General features: G+C 49.9%; 5 protein-coding genes across 5 annotated transcripts; 3 read left to right on the forward strand and 2 right to left on the reverse strand.

Moving 5' to 3' along the window:
* Positions 1-4008: 4008 nt before the first annotated feature.
* Positions 4009-4891, forward strand: LOC6592462 (serine protease 1). Its single transcript, XM_002017761.2, has one exon. It carries the CDS (start codon positions 4012-4014, stop codon positions 4828-4830), a length of 819 nt encoding a protein of 272 aa, XP_002017797.1. The 5' UTR covers positions 4009-4011; the 3' UTR covers positions 4831-4891.
* An 801-nt stretch (positions 4892-5692) lies between these two features.
* On the reverse strand, positions 5693-7671 carry LOC6592461 (phenoloxidase-activating factor 2). Its single transcript, XM_002017760.2, has 3 exons — positions 7600-7671; positions 6691-7231; positions 5693-6634 (listed from the first exon to the last, which is right to left on the reverse strand). The coding sequence occupies exons 2-3, from the start codon at positions 7207-7209 to the stop codon at positions 5756-5758; spliced, it is 1398 nt and encodes a 465-aa protein (XP_002017796.1). The 5' UTR covers positions 7210-7231; positions 7600-7671; the 3' UTR covers positions 5693-5755.
* Positions 7672-7905: 234 nt separating this feature from the next.
* LOC6592460 (phenoloxidase-activating factor 2) lies at positions 7906-9704 on the forward strand. Its single transcript, XM_002017759.2, has 3 exons — positions 7906-7990; positions 8189-8686; positions 8741-9704. The coding sequence occupies exons 2-3, from the start codon at positions 8198-8200 to the stop codon at positions 9614-9616; spliced, it is 1365 nt and encodes a 454-aa protein (XP_002017795.1). The 5' UTR covers positions 7906-7990; positions 8189-8197; the 3' UTR covers positions 9617-9704.
* Positions 9705-11661: 1957 nt separating this feature from the next.
* LOC6592459 (CTD nuclear envelope phosphatase 1 homolog) lies at positions 11662-12879 on the reverse strand. The gene is made up of 2 exons (XM_002017758.2): positions 12873-12879; positions 11662-12769 (listed from the first exon to the last, which is right to left on the reverse strand). Exon 2 carries the CDS (start codon positions 12689-12691, stop codon positions 11966-11968), a length of 726 nt encoding a protein of 241 aa, XP_002017794.2. The 5' UTR covers positions 12692-12769; positions 12873-12879; the 3' UTR covers positions 11662-11965.
* A 170-nt stretch (positions 12880-13049) lies between these two features.
* LOC6592458 (mitochondrial sodium/calcium exchanger protein) lies at positions 13050-15503 on the forward strand. Its single transcript, XM_002017757.2, has 7 exons — positions 13050-13417; positions 13497-13822; positions 13890-13964; positions 14030-14527; positions 14586-14734; positions 14806-15040; positions 15102-15503. Exons 1-7 carry the CDS (start codon positions 13131-13133, stop codon positions 15395-15397), a joined length of 1866 nt encoding a protein of 621 aa, XP_002017793.1. The 5' UTR covers positions 13050-13130; the 3' UTR covers positions 15398-15503.
* The last annotated feature ends 1626 nt before the right edge of the window (positions 15504-17129 follow it).

Genomic DNA, 17129 nt, shown 5'->3' on the forward strand with positions numbered 1-17129 from the left:
TATGTGGATTTCCTATCCTACTCCGAAAGAGTGCCATCTTCTTCTTCTTCTTCTTGTTGTTGTTCTTGTTCCGCCATTGCTTTTTTGCGGCCATTTGGAAAAGTGCACAATTTAGGCTTCCATCCATGCTCGGAATGTGCTTGTGTGTGCGAACAAATAGCTACAACGTACGTGAGTGGATTCTTGTACTGCTGGTCTTCTTGTTTCTCTTCGTTTGTCTCTGTGTGTTCTACCAGAATTTTTGGCCAGTCGAAAGGTGGCCCAAATGGTTGAGTAGCCCCATCTCCTGCCACACAATTGAAAGGCAAGCGACCCTGACCTACTCACCATGTACGAGCATGCCAAGAGTCTAGTTTTTGTCCCCTCGTTCTCTGGGGGTAAATGTATCCATTGTCATACATATGTGTGAATTGAACTCAGCTATTTGCATAATACGTACGGCCTTCAGACCCATGCGGAGCTCCGAGTACAGTCATGCCTGCATGTCACTCATTCTTTGCCCGCCTGCCGCTCAAAGCAGCGCCAATGGCAATTGTAGCGCCATCGCATTTGACTGGCAGGAACCGGCTCCCTCCTATGCCAAAGCCGGAGTCAGAGTTGTCACAGTCAATCGCTGGAAAAGTGTCGGGCCCGGACTCGCAAGTGACATAATTAGCCGTCTGCCACTGCCAACTGCCACTGCCACTGCACTGTTGGTGTTTTCAATTTCCCCATTGCTGTCTTTAGAAGGAAAACGAATGGGACCTTGAGACGAAGCGTCCTTTGAATAATCATTTTTGGGATAAACCAAGTAAATCAAACGTAGCTAACATAATCAGGATTTTGAAATAATAATTACAAGAATTTTACTCTTCGTTGGCTTTGGCCTGAGCGAATTTTTCTATAGTTTTTGATCAGTCAAGCTGGCAACAGTTACTGGCAAGGGCAGGAAACTTCAGAGAGAAACCCAAACATTGGAAAAGACAAGGTTCCACTCTGCTGTAGGATAAATTGAAAGGTCCATGGGCCAAGAAGCCAAACATCCATGACACCTGGCATCCTCTACCGAGCTAACATGAGACACAAGGACCCTAGAGCAGGCCCTGAACTCTATTTAAATCTTGTATTAATATCTGTTTTTACCAATCTTCATCTAAATTCGGGAGCCAAGAGTAAAGTGTCCAGTGCCAGAGGGCATTGTTGAGTGCGGGCCAGGAGTGTTCCGTTTGTGTTCAAAGGGTCAGCTCAAGGCGACCGAGACGCACGCATCACGCAGGACACCTGGATGTGCATATGAACTGTCGAGGACAAACAATGAACTTATGAACCAAGGCGGATCTCTGGACGATGGCTTGCTGTTTCTCGGCAGGTGTTTATTCGCTTTCAAAGGAATATTCAGCTCTTTGCTCTGATTCTGTTCAAGAACCAAAGGGCTTGGTGCCTTTGGATCATTGTTATCCTTTGCCTCTTTGCAGCGTGCATATTGCTTGACTACCGCTGGTCCTTTGTGAATCGCACTTGCTTTTTCCTCTATTTGTACAGCGGAATATGCCTGAAATTGGTACCAGAAAATCACACCGAACAGATGATGGGGGGAGCGGAATCTTTTCTTTAAATGGCATCTTCTTTCAGCCCAAAAGTTCTCTGGGTCGCTTGCATACACCTGCTATTAAGATTGGTGGAATGAAATGTTTTGCCAGGGATGTTGTCGACATTTTTATGGCTGCCACGTTCATTTTGCTTACTGGCTCCCTTCCGTTCCGTTCCCGTTCCGCCATCAGCCACTTGGCTGCCCAATTAAAAGTTTTAGCACATTTTCACTTGAAATTAATTGTCGGTAAACGTAATTCATGTCCAAGACACGGCTGCGCCAAGGGTAGCACAGGGCCCAGAGCCCAAAACAACCAACAAGCCACCAAAAAGCAGCGAAGGGGCAGCAGGGGGATCTGAGGACCTGCAAATGTTGCCAAATGCATCAGGCCCCAAACGAAAGAGAAAGGTGGAGCAGCGAAAGAGAGAGCGAGAGATAGAGGCACTGGCACACGCATTTAGGGTCTGTGCCACTTTGTTGCATTCTCTGCATTCTGCTGTTACGAGCGTTCGGATGGGGCAAGAGCCGGCTCCCGAGAACATTCATTGGCAAAGAATTCGAAACGTTTTGCCATCACATATTAGCCATGTACTAAATTATTTACTCCCCGTTAAAGCTACAAGCTATCAGAAATTCTGGAAAACTTGAGATTGCACAAACAGAACTTCCTCTCACGTTTCAGTTAGTGGCAGCCAATTCGGAATGATTTTAGCTTCCTAGCCGATGCCCTCAAGCGAAAAATAGAAAACATCATTAGACACAAATCATTTCTAGCCGCGGGCGATGGGTCGATCGGGGCCAATGCCATAAATAACGCCGAGTGGCTAACACAAAATGAGAATTTTTCAATTAAACTAAAGGCCACTCCCGATAGCGATGGCGGGCCAATGTCATTAGCAGGACTACAGGTAAGAGGACAGCAGGAGCATTGGGACCAGGAGCAGCAGCAATTGGAGCAGGACATAAATTAAAATCGGAAACCCAGCTCTGGCATGGCCTCAACAGGACTTTTGTTCAATGGCGATCCGTGGCAGGTGGGTGGCTGCTGCCCAACCAGGCCATGAAATGCCATTAAAGGGGGATAGGCCAGTGTTTAAATAATGCCAGAAATTTCATTTCATTTGGTTACTGGTTATGGGTATCCCATGGCCACGAGGCAATACCTCAGCTAATTGACAATTCAAAATGTTTTGAGTGTGGCAGGAGGTGCTGCAGCTCGGCTGGCTGGTCATAAAGTTAATAAGCAATTTGCATAACAAATTGTCTAAAACGCTGACAACATGTCGCATAGAATAGCCAAATGCGTGGACCTATGCGCATGCGAATGTGATAGGTGGACACATGGGGCGCATACGTAATGTGTGGCACAGTGCATTGCGTATACGCAGCGTGAAACAGGGACAGGGACAGGGACAGGAACAGGCATGCATTTAATTGTTTCAAACAGGACAACCTTCCCCAAAGGCAGGCCGGACCGGACTTTTTCCGTTTCGGATTTCGCGCAAATGTTCCATGTTCGTAATTTATTCTCGGCCTGTTAATTAGCGCGACAATGACGTGGGGATGCATGCACGTTTGTGTGTAATTCTTGGACTGTGGGTGAACAATCCGAACGATCATTCACGTTGCTAAAGGGCCTGGGCTCCCATAGGGCATCGGAATAACATGGTTATGCCTGCGTTTGACAGACCTCTCGTTGCAATTAGCCAGTGTGTGCGAGTGTGTGCCAGCAACATTAGTGGTTTGCCGTTTTTTACATACACAGATGACCGAATGGGGGAACGATGGACGGGGGGAGGGCGGCTGCCACTTGCAGCTGTTTCCATTTCCGTTGCTCGGCCACAGACATGCAACAACCCCATTTCCTCTCTGCATAATGCCCAGATAGGAGGAGTACAGAGATATAGAGATGTAGAGAGAGAGAGAGAGGGGCAGCTGGCAAGGAACTGTGCCTCAAAGTATGCCACACAATTGCGGTATGGGGCATTATAATTGCAAGCACACACACACATCCACACACACTGAAACACAATCGCTCAGACACACACATACAGAGCTGGAGTTACATGGATGCATTTGCATCTGCACCCATCAGCCCCAATTTGCAATCTGCATTTTGCTTTATGCTTCGTTGTAATTAAATGATAATCAATTAGGCAAATATTTGCTTTCAACAAGCTTGCGAAATGGAAACTCAATCCATATTCAGCATAAATGTGGCTGGGACCAGGCAAACAAATGGTTAAAATGGTCATCTCCGGACTCAAAGGCATAGGTCACGTAGTGTAGCCGGAAATCGGAAATCCCGAATCGATAACCTATCAGTTAAATATTTAAAATTATGAGTGTAATAACTTCTGTCGAGAGATAAGGAGCCGAGCCGAGAACCCCTATAAAAGCAGCGGCTGGTGCAGATGCCCCATATTAGTTATTTGATCAACATGCAGCTGTTTGTTTTCCTTGCTTTGGCTTTGGCTGTGGCCGTGGCCAGCGCCGTGCCCACCGAGGTGGCCAACAAGCCCGTTCCCGTGAGGGACATGCCAAGTGCGGCGAAGATCCAGGGTCGGATCACCAACGGCTATCCGGCATACGAGGGCAAGGTGCCGTATATCGTGGGCCTGAGCTTCAACGACAACTACTGGTGCGGTGGCTCGATCATTGGCCACAACTGGATCCTCACCGCCGCCCACTGCACGAGAGAGGCCAACCACGTGCTGATCTACTACGGCGCCAGCTTCCGCCACGAGGCCCAGTTCACCCACTGGGTGAGCCGCGATGACATGATCTCGCATCCCGACTTCAACGACCATCTGAACAACGACATCGGCCTGATCCGCACTCCTCACGTTGACTTCTGGTCGCTGGTGAACCGCGTGGAGCTGCCCAGCTACAACGATCGCTACAACAGCTTCGCCGGCTGGTGGGCAGTGGCCTCCGGCTGGGGGCACACCTCCAACGACAGCGGCATGTCCAACTACCTGAACTGCGTCGACGTCCAGCTGATGGACAACAACGACTGCCGCAACGTATACGGCGATAGCTACATCACCGACAACACCATCTGCATCCAGACCCACGGCGCCCAGTCCACCTGCAACGGCGACTCCGGCGGTCCACTGGTCCTCCACGAGGGCAACCGCATCGTGGGCATCACCTCCTTCGGCCACTGGAACGGCTGCACGGCCGGCGAGCCCGCAGGCTTTACCCGCGTCACCGGCTACCTCGACTGGATCCGCGACCACACTGGCATTTCCTACTAGTCGCATACGACTCGCATACGAGTAACTGCAATAAATCAATGAGTATCAGCAATAATAAGTAGCCCTACTCTTCTTGTTTCGATTGATTAAAACTCACTTAAATCGCACCCAAAGGGGTAGCGATAAGAGGGCCGCAAAATGCAGGCGATAAGAGAAGTATTCGGGTCTGATAATGAAATTCAAAAATTATGGGGACTCTTCAATGAATGAAAAGGGAAAACACAAGCTAAGACTGATGGAAGATTATAGACCAAACGATGGTAGAATCGTTTCCAGAATTCCCCATCCATTCGATGAAATATTCGAACAAAATCAGTACGAAGGAAAGGCGAGTGGCCTGAAAATTGCCAATAAATACTCGCTGCGAAAATGAAAAACAAAGCAACGGAAAGTGCTCAAACCATTTACTTGAGAAATGAGTTTTTAGAGCAACCTCCAGGCCAATGAAATGGACCAAGTCGAGGGGGAAAAGCCATAGAAGGCGGCGGAAGAGCGTGGCAATTCGTACAGCCATTGGCACAGTGAGTAATTTCTCAATCTTGTGCCCTGCCAGGCAGGCCTCCACCCCTTCAATCCCCTCCGTCGAGATGGTTCCGTTGTTTCACTTTCCCGGTCGCGTCTTGCCTGAGTCCTACTTAATTGCATGTCCTGAAGAGAGGGGGGAAGGTGGGTGGGGTTCTCAAAAGGAGGTTCTTTACCCGTTGAGTATTTATAAGCTGCCGGCATGAAGATGCTTTGCAGCTCCATTATTTCTGCTCTAATATTTCAATAAATCAGTCGACTGGGAGGTACGTCCCCCCCTAAGGAACCCAAAGATTGTATGATAGCCATGGATCTATGACCTCAGTTAAATATCTATGCATCGCCTTGCATTTCTTTATTCGAATCCTGAAGGTTAAGATTAAACCTAAGACAAGTATTATCCTTATGGCGCCGCCACCTGGAGGCCGAGACCTTTGATTTTCTCATCGATCCAGGCGCGTAGATAGGGCACATTCGCATACACTGACGGAATATCCGCCTCGGCGCACTCAATGCCCCAGGAGACGATGCCGGCCAGCTGGTAGCGGTCGGTCTGGCCGGGCAGCGTGCAGAAGAGCGGCGATCCGCCGTCGCCCTTGCAGGTGTCCTTGCCCTCGATGCCGCCGGCACAGAGGAAGCTCGGGCGCAGCCGGAAGCGCTGCTCCAGGCGGGTATTCCGCAGCATAGCCTGGCACTCGTCGTGATCCACTATCGGCAGGTCGATGCGCTTCAGCGTCCGCTCCAGCTTGTCGCTGTTGGGGTCCTTGGCTCCCCAGCCGGTGGCAAAGCAGGTGGCCGATAGCAGATCGTCTATGACCTGCGGCGACTCCGGGGGCGGCAGGCAGAGGGGCTGGATGTGGGGGGCCAGTTGGACGGGCTCGTCAAGGACCAGTATGGCAATGTCGTTGAAAAGTGCCTCCGGATCGAACTCCGGATGCAAGATAATCTGCTTGATGCGCCGTCCCTGATGCTCGTACGGCTCGTCCAGACTGTTCAGATCCCAGTCGCCCGCCCGGGCCATCAAAGTGTCCACCGTCTCGTTCACGATGTTGTGGGAGCTGGTGATGACCAGCTGTGGGTGGATGAGCGTGCCCCCGCACAGGTACTGCTGGCGACCGGTGAAGATGGCCACCATCCAGGGAAACTGGCCAAAGATGGACACGTCCTCCGTGTAGTTGTACTTGTCCTTGTCGGGGATGAGGCCCTGGGGGTTGCTCCAGCCGCAGTTGTTGTACTTGAATCCGTTCAGTTTCGCGACATACGGACTATCGCTGGCATCCACCTGGAAGTTGAGAGGCAGTTAGCAAACGATCCTGCACATCTGGGAGGAGAGTTCACCTTTTGGTTCACCTCACAGCAGCGATGCAGGGACCGACTGCACTGTCCAACGCCGATCCTGGGATTGATGATGCTCCGTCCGTCGTCGATGATGATATTGTCGCGGCACAGTTTCCGCGGCACGCACTCCATGTTCATGCCGCAACTCTCATTCGCCTCCGGTTCCAGCACTTTGCCGTTCTTGTCCCTGATCGAAGACCCCGCTGGCCTCCTGTTCGTCCTCTGCTGACTCCCTACCCGATCGACCAGCGAGGCATTCCAGCTCTCCAGCTGGGCGCGTTCGCAGCACACCCTCCCCGTGCCGCAGAAGCGGGAAATGCGCGGTCCAATCCCCTTTCGCCCTGAGTCGTCCGTCTCCGTACAGTGTATCACTGTGGTGCAGAGCTCGTCATCCCGGCACATCGGCGACGGCATGTCCTGGGCGTTCACCATGACAAGAGCTGCAATGGCCAATGCCATCCACAGCAACCGGCATCTGCTCGTTGCGCCTGTGGCTGTGTCTGCGGTTGTGCCGCTCATCTTGGCAGGGCTGCAACTGCTACTAAGAGTAACAGGTCGAAACAGAATAACGATTAGACACAACGATTACAGATACCACAGACTGCACAGAGGCTGCAGCAGAGGTTATCAGCAATCAATCACTTCGTGGAAACGATTATAATGGAATATCATGTGCAAACACACAGCAAGTCGCACTATTGGGAGTTCTATAATCAAAACAAACCCGCACTATACGTATCTCTTTTTCTTTGTTTGTTAATAGAATTTTGAAATGGGAGCCCAGCAGTCGGTATTCAAATAGAATGCGTTAGAACTGATTTATCTCCACAACTTGAACGAACATTACTATATAGTATATATGCAGCAATCGATGCACTTATGGCTAAGTAAACACTTTTGCATACTCACATATCTATGTATATGTATGTATGGGATTATATAGAGATAGATCTGCCGCGTATCTCAAAGTAAACTCGTTGCTGGTCGCACGCAAAAAGTCGACTGAAATATTTGAGTAAAACGTTAGACACTTTATAGAACCGGCTTGGAATGACGAATATTCTGAGAAAGCGATAGAGAAAGAGAGACAGAGATCGCGGATCAGCTGCTGGCTGATTAAGAGAACGATCAGATGAGACGAGAGCTCCACTTTGTCGGTATCATTTTGTTGAGCCCAATAGATTGTCGATTGTTCCGTCCCAACATTCAGTTGTACTCGCGCCGTGCCCTCACAACGATCTCAACTGGAGCGTAATTGCGCATCGAACTGATTGAAATTGGATTACAAAAACATAATAAGGTGTGTAAGTGGGAAATACCGATTCGTCGTATTCTGTGACTATCTTGGGGACTCCTCTCCTCCTCTTGATTGCTTGGCTGATTGGCTTGGGAGACCACACGGCGTATAAGCAACGCAGTTTGAAGTGAATGAAATATCTGCGACTGGTTTTTCCCAACTACAGACAGCCTCTCTCTTTCTCCCTCTCGCCCTGTACAGCATATCGCGATGTGGGCCGACCGATTGGTAGTGCTGCTCTCTTTGTTATCACTGCTGCCCGCTGGCTGGACGCAGCGCAGCTGCTCCGATCTGGAGATATGCACCTCCAAAAAGCTCTGCCTCCAGACGGATGACTCTGGCCGGGGCCTGCTCGGTACTCGCATTCTGTACCGCAGCTGTGGCCGTGAATTGGTTTGCTGCGAGAAGGAGCAGCTGGAGAACTTTTACGCCGAGGAGGCTGAGGTCGAGTACCGCAGCCAGCGAAAGGGATATCCATGGGTGGGGACAACGGCAGCCACGTCAACCAAACCAGAAACAACGACAACAGAGCTGGAGGACTACAAGAGCTGTGGCGAGCAACGGCTGTGCGTGCCCCGGCACTTGTGCACCACTGGGTCCGTGAACATGGACGGCCGCTACGTGATCACGGCGCGCATCAACGAGGCGAGCAACTTCGGCTGTCGTTCGGTGGAGATATGCTGCCCCGAGAACGAGCAGGTGAGAGATGCGAAGGCACTGGGGGGACGAGAATAAAGTACAGCCCATTTCCAGATAGAGGAGGGCCAGAGTCGCATGCAGCAAAACCTGAAGGACTTCGAGTACAGGGGCTGCGGGTACAGCAATTCCAAGGGTCTGTACTACCAGCTGGATGGCTACAACGACGGCGAGTCCACCTTTGCCGAGTTCCCCTGGATGGTGGCTCTGATGGACATGGAGGGCAACTATATCTGCGGCGGCTCTCTGATCCATCCCCAGATGGTTCTGACCAGCGCCCATAATGTGGCCAACTACAGCGAGGACTCGTTGCTGGCCCGCGCTGGCGACTGGGACCTGAACAGCCAGCGGGAGCCACATCCCTACCAGATGCGTCGCATTAGACAGCTGTACCGCCACGAGGCGTTCAACAAGCTGACCCACAGCCATGACATGGCTCTGATGGTCCTGGAGCGGCCGTTCCAGCTGGCTCCCCACATCCAGCCCATCTGCCTGCCGCCCGCGGAGACGACGCAGGTGCAGGAGGACATGCGGCGGGCCCACTGCCTGGCCACCGGCTGGGGCCAAAGCAACAGCTCGGCCAAGAGCATGGAGCATCTCTTGAAGCGCATTGAGCTGCCGGTGGTGGAGCACGAGAACTGCCAGCGTCTGCTGCGTCGCACGATCCTGGGCCGACGCTTCCGTCTCCATGACAGCTTCCTCTGTGCCGGCGGCGTCGAGGGCAAGGACACCTGCAAGGGTGACGGCGGTTCGCCGCTCTTCTGCTCGATGCCTGGCCAGACGGATCGCTACCAGCTGGCCGGCATCGTCTCCTGGGGCATTGAGTGCGCCGAGAAGGACATTCCGGCGGCCTACACGAACGTGGCCTACCTGAGGGACTGGATCAACCAAATGGTAGTCCAGGCGGGCTTCTCTCTGAGCGACCTCGTCTAGTGCTAGCCTTTCGAGTGTCAACCAATTTTATATACGTAATAAAGTGTAAGCCAACGACAACAGGGGCAGGGGATACGAGCAACAGCAACTTTCCTCTACTCGTATTTGCAGGGAACACAATTCATTGTCTAATTTTCAATGGCATCGCTGAAACAAGCCAGAGAGTGGTTTTCCAGGCACTGGCTGACAGCGCAACCAGTCCTTCAATCCCTCAGTCCCTCAGACCATTTTGATTCTCCCCCGCCTGGCCAGAGTCGTTGTCGGGGGGCGTTTAAGCCGAATTGACTGGCTGCAGTGGCAAAAGGAAAACGGAAAATGGAAAATGGAAATTTATGGCGGAACAGGTGAAGGTTCTCCGTGCCATTCCACTTAACCCATTCAATGCAAGATTTATGTGCAGCTTAAGCCGACGATTCCAACTCCAAAGCGGGGGTTTCTGAGTGGCTTAAGCTGAAACTCGGAAGCGAGCGAGATTCACTTACTTGCCGTCTTTCCAACCGCCCGTGCCATCATCAAACCCCCCCCTGGGAAACCATTTGCATTGTTAATTGGCATTGGTTGTGGTTCGAAAAACCACAAGAAGCAATCAACTGCCAAAATGCCTCCAACTCTGGCTCTGGCTCTGGCACTGACTCGGTTTCTGCCTCTGTCTCTGCCTCTAACTCGAGGACTCCTACTGTTAGGACCTAGTGCCTGTTAACACTCGATGCTTGCGCCGTTTGTGTATTTAGACAGAGTCGAAAAACCACAGAGATTCATTTGAAATGCAGAAACCTAATTTGCGATTCGCTTTTTCTTCGACTAGTAAGCAAATTTACTCGCAGTAAACCAACAGCCCTAAAAAGGAACCTCTCATAATGATAATTAATCCCACAGGAACACAGCTCAGTCGAGGAATAGAATGCTGAGACAAGAAAAACCTGCAAAATGCTCACAAAACCATTCACGTTTCGCACTTTTTAAAGCATGCTTCCGAATGCTACGGGAAATTTACACTAGGCCAAGCATAAATGCAGATATCACTAGCTAACTGACTCACTGACTGGTTGACTGATTGCTCATACGCACCGTTGACTGGCAGTGCCACTGCCGCTGCTCCTGCTGTTCCTTCCTCTGCTGGTGCACTGTCAAGCTATCTGTTGGATTTCAATAACCATGCCTGGTATTTCGACTCTTTCATGGCGTTTTTTGTTGGATTTTCTGTGCCAGCCAAAACATTTTATGGCGCTACAAATCAAAATTTGTGCAGCCCCAGTCACATAAATCAGACTTGTCCGTACATGAATCACTTTGATCCTAAAAATACGAGGACGAACCCAAAAATGCAATTATTGTCCATATTTTTCCTTCATGCGTGAAAACCATTTGATAATTTGCTGAAAAGAAATTGTATTATCTAAACATTTTGGCCAGGCCAAAATATTTCGCCCCCCTTCCCACCCGTGTGTGCAATAATTAAGAATTCAATTTAAACTTTTGAAACTTTAGGCGTATGGAAGTGAGGGACGCATGCGACAGGCGAGGGGCCAGGGCAAGGCATCGCATCAGGTGGCTCAGTGCTGCGGCTTTCTCTGTGACGGTGTAAAGTCAAAAAGCCGCAACATCATTACGCTTTCGCATTTGCATGCTGCTGGCATGCCACAAACTTCGGCTCGCACACACACCAGCAAAAACAAGGAAGAAGAACGGCTGTGTTCAGCATTGCGACTACTGAATACCCCATAATCAAAAACAGTGTCTGGAAAACTACACTCCGCAAAGAATACCAGTCGAAAAAGGCAATTCCTTAAACTATTACGAGTGTCTGCAAATGTTTTCGCATCTTTTTACTTTGGAACGAATAGGTAGGTGCGTACATACATTTATGTACAGCACAGCATACCCAAGGACGTGCACGGGGTGTTAAAAGAGTGAGCCCACATGCCGCACGACCAGCAATAAAATGCATTTGTGCAGAGGCGCCCCAGATGCTGCTGCTGCTGTTGGTGGTACTTCCAAAGGGTCTCAGTAGTTTTAAGGGGGAATTCATTTAATTAGCGGCACAATGGAAAGACTCAGACATTTAAATTTAATCACAAAAATATTTGCACTGGAATATAAACAATTACGATTCAAATTTGGTTTGGATTTTGAGCTCTTGTGCGGTTTTCCTTTACAGGGGTTTCGTTCAAAGTTTTCCAGACCGTGTGCTGCGAGTACTTATGAATTATGAAATAATATTAATTGATTCCATAAGCCCGAAATATTTACTGGACACACAGCTATGTTCGCGTAGGTCCTCTTTCATTTATTTTTGGGACTGACCGATAGAGTCCGTGCAATTATCTTTGGCAATTTGCAATTAGTGATTTAGTGATTTTCGACACGCCGACGAAGAATCGATCGGACATCCTTGGTAAAGCGCAAGGCGTCCAGGAATGGCAGCAGCTTCAGCAGCTCCGTGTCGTTGGGATCGTAGATGAACGACTTGATCGGGATGGCGTTGTGGGGAAAGTCCCGGTACGCATTGGGCGTGTTGTCGATGATGAGCGTTCTGCTCAGGTCCCGATTGACAAGAGTGAGATCCTTGCTAACAATGGAGGTGTTGGAGCGGCAGTGCTGTCGGTAGAAGCGCCGCTGCAGTATGCCCCGTCCGGCGTCCAGCATGTCTACCACCCGTGCGGCGTACGACTCCACACTGGCCGTATAGATGGCCAGGTCATACCACTTGGCCACATGATCGAGGAACTCGTCGACATGGGGCCGCTTGAAGACACTGAACAGAATCGGCTCTATGCCATCGATCGTCAGATGGAGCTGGTAATCGGGAACTGCGCAGGCCGGCACTTGGCTGCCGCCCACGTTCTCCTTGGTCTCCGGATCAATGTAGCACGAGTGGAGCAGCGTCTCGTCCAGGTCCAGTATCAACGTCTTTCGCGGCACACGTTCAAGTTGAATGGCGCACGTTCTCGACGGAGCCACCTCCTTGTAGATAATGTATCGATCCGGTCGAATGAACTCAAGGGTCCTGGCCGCCAAAAAGCCCAGCAGTCGTCGAAGGTAGCTGTAGAGTTCGTTGCGAACCAAAACCAACATCGATGGCGTTGGGGCCACAGACGGCTCCACAGACGGGTTCACAGACGAGTCCACGTCTAAGGCTGAAGCCGAAGAACTCTGTAGATTGATTTTTTTAGCCAAGACCGACGACATTGGCGGCACCAGACTGACCATTATAGCGAATAGCAATTGCACCCAAATCATTAACGGATTAACTTACAAGCGGTACCAAAATTTTTTGACTTTTGACTCCTATTTACACATTGTTTATTGGATTCATTGACATTTGAATTTAATTTTTGCTGCTCGGAAAACTGAATGAAATCGTTCTATAAAGTTCTATGTTCTATGAGGAAAAGAACGTAAATCCTCGTAGGCCATGGCTATCTATTTTCGATGAATGTCAGTTGGAGAATTGTTTTATGTTCGAGCACACTTCCCTGAGCGGAGCTGAGGGTACACTTGCACACTTTTTACAATGGCAGAGTCGCAGGATGTGGAGCACAATGTAATGGACGAGGAGTTCGACGAGTTCTGGGACAAAGTCAGCTGCTACGTGGTGGCAAACTTTCCCTATGACGAGAGATGCGACTTTGTGTTGAATGCCACGGATTGCATTACCGAAACCATATTCGTGCCCTACATGCGGATGCTGGCGTGCGACCTCAAGTGCAGGAACCAGTTCCAGGAGATAGTCTACCTCACGATGTTCGTGGCATTCTGCCTGCAGCTGCTGATGTGCCTGACCCACGTGGTGGACATGTAGTAAGTGCACTCCCACTCCCACTCCCAGTTTGAGTTGCAATGAATACCTGATCGATATCCGTAACTCGTCTCCATTTAGCTACAGTCCAGCCCTGAAGGTCGTCTCCCAGATGCTGCATATGAACGAGCATTTGGCGGGCGTAACCCTACTGGCGTTTGGCAACACCTCTCCGGATCTGGCAGCCAATCTGGCGGCCATCAGGGAGGAGGTGCCAGTGTTTGCCAACTCTCTGGCAATGGCTCTGTTTGTCTCGATGTTCACCGGGGGCATGATCTGCTATATAAGTCCCTTCAAGATGAATACGCACGGCACTGTACGCGACATACTGTTCTTTATTTTGGGAGTGACCCTGCTGGAATATGTAATGGCCTCCCACGGAGAAGTGGACATGACCGAATGCTTTGGTAGGCCTCACAACATCATCTCTCATCTGAATCGCTCACTAGCTGATCTCTGTCCCTTTCCCGGCAGTGTTGGTTCTGGTGTACATATCCTACATTGTAGTCAACATTCTGGACGTGTACCTAATGCGGAAAGCCATGATCAGTGAGTGCTGAAGGGGGTGCAAATTCATGGCAGATCCGGCGTAAATCCCTCTATTCTATTTGTAGTACTGGAACGCCAAATAGGCGAGCTTCGGGACCAGCAACAGACTGTGGAGGTCAGAAAGAAACTGGGAAGACTGGAAGAGCAATACGCTGAATATGCCGAGGACGCGATGGTGGAGATATTAGAGAGACCCGGCAGTAGGGTCTCGGTTGTCAATCCCGTACACGATAAATTCACCTACACCACAAAGCGTACCTCGCGGGTGCGCCAAAGCGTGAACCCACTGGCCACCCGGAGTGTATTTTATAACCTTACGACTAGCAGGAACAGCGGACTCTGGAGGGATTTCGCTACGACCCTCAATCCCATCGATATCGATGAATGGCGGGGGGCGAACATGTTTGGGCGAGCCTTCCTCCTGGCCATGGCTCCTGCGAAAGTTCTGTGTGCCGCCTACATACCCCTCGTCGACCATGAACTGGAGAAACACGGCTGGAGCAAGCTGCTCAATTGCATCCACACATTCCTGAATCCGGCCATTACCATTATCGTCTCCATGGGTGAGTTGTCCCCTCATTCCTTTCTTAGTTGTCTGTTGGGCATTCTCCCATCTTGCAGCGTTGCATACGTCCCATAAGAAGAAATTGTGGTACTCGGAACTGGCAAACACATACATTTACGGGGTGTACTCCTGTGCGATCACTGTTCCCTTCGCCATCTTTGTCTTTATGCATTCTCGGACCGATGTGCCGCCGGTCTACCACTGGGTGAGTGCACCTGAGTGCAGAGTCCAGTTTCCGGGTGGGGGTTCTACCTGGTGGTTCAATCCGTATTTCAGGTGTACACGATCATGAACCTGACTGGCTCCACCTTCCTGATCTTTGTCTGTGCATCGGAGATCGACAAGCTGCTGGGAGTGGTGGGCAACATATTGAATATAGAAGAGGACTTTATGGGCGTCACAGTCAACGCCATTACCCAGGCGTTGGGGGATCTGGTGGCCAACACGGCCATGGCCTATCAGGGCTATGAGAAGATGGCCTATGCGGCAGCCATCGGAGGTCCCTTCTTCAGTGAGTCCAGCTGCCGTTGCTATGGAACACAATATTTTACAGAGTTCATCCTTTCTCTTAGACGTCCTCCTGGGCACGGGAACTGTTATGTACTTCAAATTAAATATTGACATGAAGGTCACCATAGAGGAGCAGTCCGGGGAGTATGGCACCAATGCGTACATTTTTCTCAACTTAGGCCTCTTTGCCACGCTGCTTTGGACCTCAACGCTGGACTTTTTTGCGCGCCGCTCCATGGGAATATTCTCAATAATGATATACCTTCTATTCCTATTATTTGCATTCCTTATTCATCAGAATACCATTCACTCGTTTGCCAGCGATCCAACGGTTAAGCCTTCGCTTGAGTTGGACTGATAGGAATGGAATATCTATGGAAATCCAATCGGATGTACGTATTTAATTATATAAGACATCACTCAAAGACCAAAACGAAGTGAATAAATTAAACGCAGCTCTGTTTGTATCCCTTTTATGTCAATTGCTTTTCAGACAGTCGCTGGCAGCCTGCCACATCGAGATACAGTATGTAGAACTTAAGAGTACGTATCCTTTTGGCAATGGAAACCAAATAAATATCATAACGAAGCAACTCCAGTGGGGCCTCAAGTGAGGACAGTTCAATGTATAACTAATAGGTTTCCTGTCGAGTGGAGGAGGTCCTTGCAAATCCTTGCACAGCGACTGCCGGAAGCAAGCAAGCACTCCTTGCAAAAGAATGAAATGGCAACGGATGTTGCCTGACTTTGCGTTCTCCCAGCCCCTCTGCTGTGAGGGGAGGGAAGCCTTACCCTTGCTCACACTGGTTTTTCCAAAAATCTTCTAGTCTTTATGCTTCTCCCATTGAAGGGAAGTAGTAGTTACAGCAGACTTTGAAACTCTTCAACACTAAAGCATTCGTACGGGGGCTTCAGGTCTTAGACAACCTCGAAGGCGGGGCCAATTCAACAGAAATACATTTCAATACCTCATCCACACACGGCACGTAATCAACGGGAAAAGGCAGCCCTACGGCAAGCCCTAAAGTCGGCAATATATCCCGTGCACAAGTCCGAGTACGAGTACTTTTCACACCTCAGCGATGACAAATCGGTTAAGTCAAACGTAAGTGTACGCTAATTGGAACGAGACAGGTCACAAGCCGATTCCTGGCAGGCGATTCATTAGCCACACAACAAACACACGGATAAGGGGGACACCGCAATGACCACCAAGAACAGCCACAACCACAGCCAGAGCCGGAGCCTATGTAAGTAGTGGAGTGGCAGTGCCCCACTTTCAGGGCCACAGTCGCACTGACATTAATTAGGGATTGCATAATTTACAGCTGTACAGTTGTAAGTGTAACTGTTGCTGCTGTTCCTGCCACCGCGCTGCACTGGCCAACTTCCGGCAGTGCAACCTGGCGTATACGCAACGACCCAGCCGGCTAATTGAGTTATAATGCTAAGCGGCAATTTATGGCGAGAAGCAGGAGCACCAGCAGCAGCCAGGACCGACCGTCTTCAGACATAAATCAACACGCAATACAGCGCCGGGAAGGCCGCCCCCCTGGGTTATTTAATATATCCCATAAATATGTTTCTGTCCAATATTCCCCTCCCTGTCTTTCGGACATATTTTTCCCCCTTTCGCCAGCCGACAACTGCAGCTTCACTGCAAAGTTTCTCGGCGGAAATGGCAAACAGCAAACTGAAAGTTGTGAGATATTTTCAGTATTTCCTTGGTAGATTTTCGCGTTTATTAAGAAAAATGATGAAGTTGCCCTCGCTACCAGAACGAAGCCACGCCACCGCCACCACCACGGCATACCCCGACCCGTCCATATCCCTTGTAATTTTTATACAACTTGTTATGAATAGTTTGTTGTGGCAAGGGTCCTGCCAGAAAGTTGGTTCGAAAACTTTGCAAGTCTCCCAAAATCCCGAAACCACGCGAACCATTTGATCCAATTGGAGTCAATGATTGCGCTGGAAAAATAACCAAGCTCTGTCCACGAAATTTCTTCTGCAGTTCAGTGTTTAGTGTGATATATAATCGGACGTATATTATAATACAGGCTTAAAATATAAATGATAATATTGGCGGA

This window comes from Drosophila persimilis, unplaced genomic scaffold (genome assembly GCF_003286085.1).
Source record: "Drosophila persimilis strain 14011-0111.01,24,50 unplaced genomic scaffold, DperRS2 tig00000002-arrow-pilon, whole genome shotgun sequence".
Taxonomy (NCBI): Eukaryota; Metazoa; Arthropoda; class Insecta; order Diptera; family Drosophilidae; genus Drosophila; species Drosophila persimilis.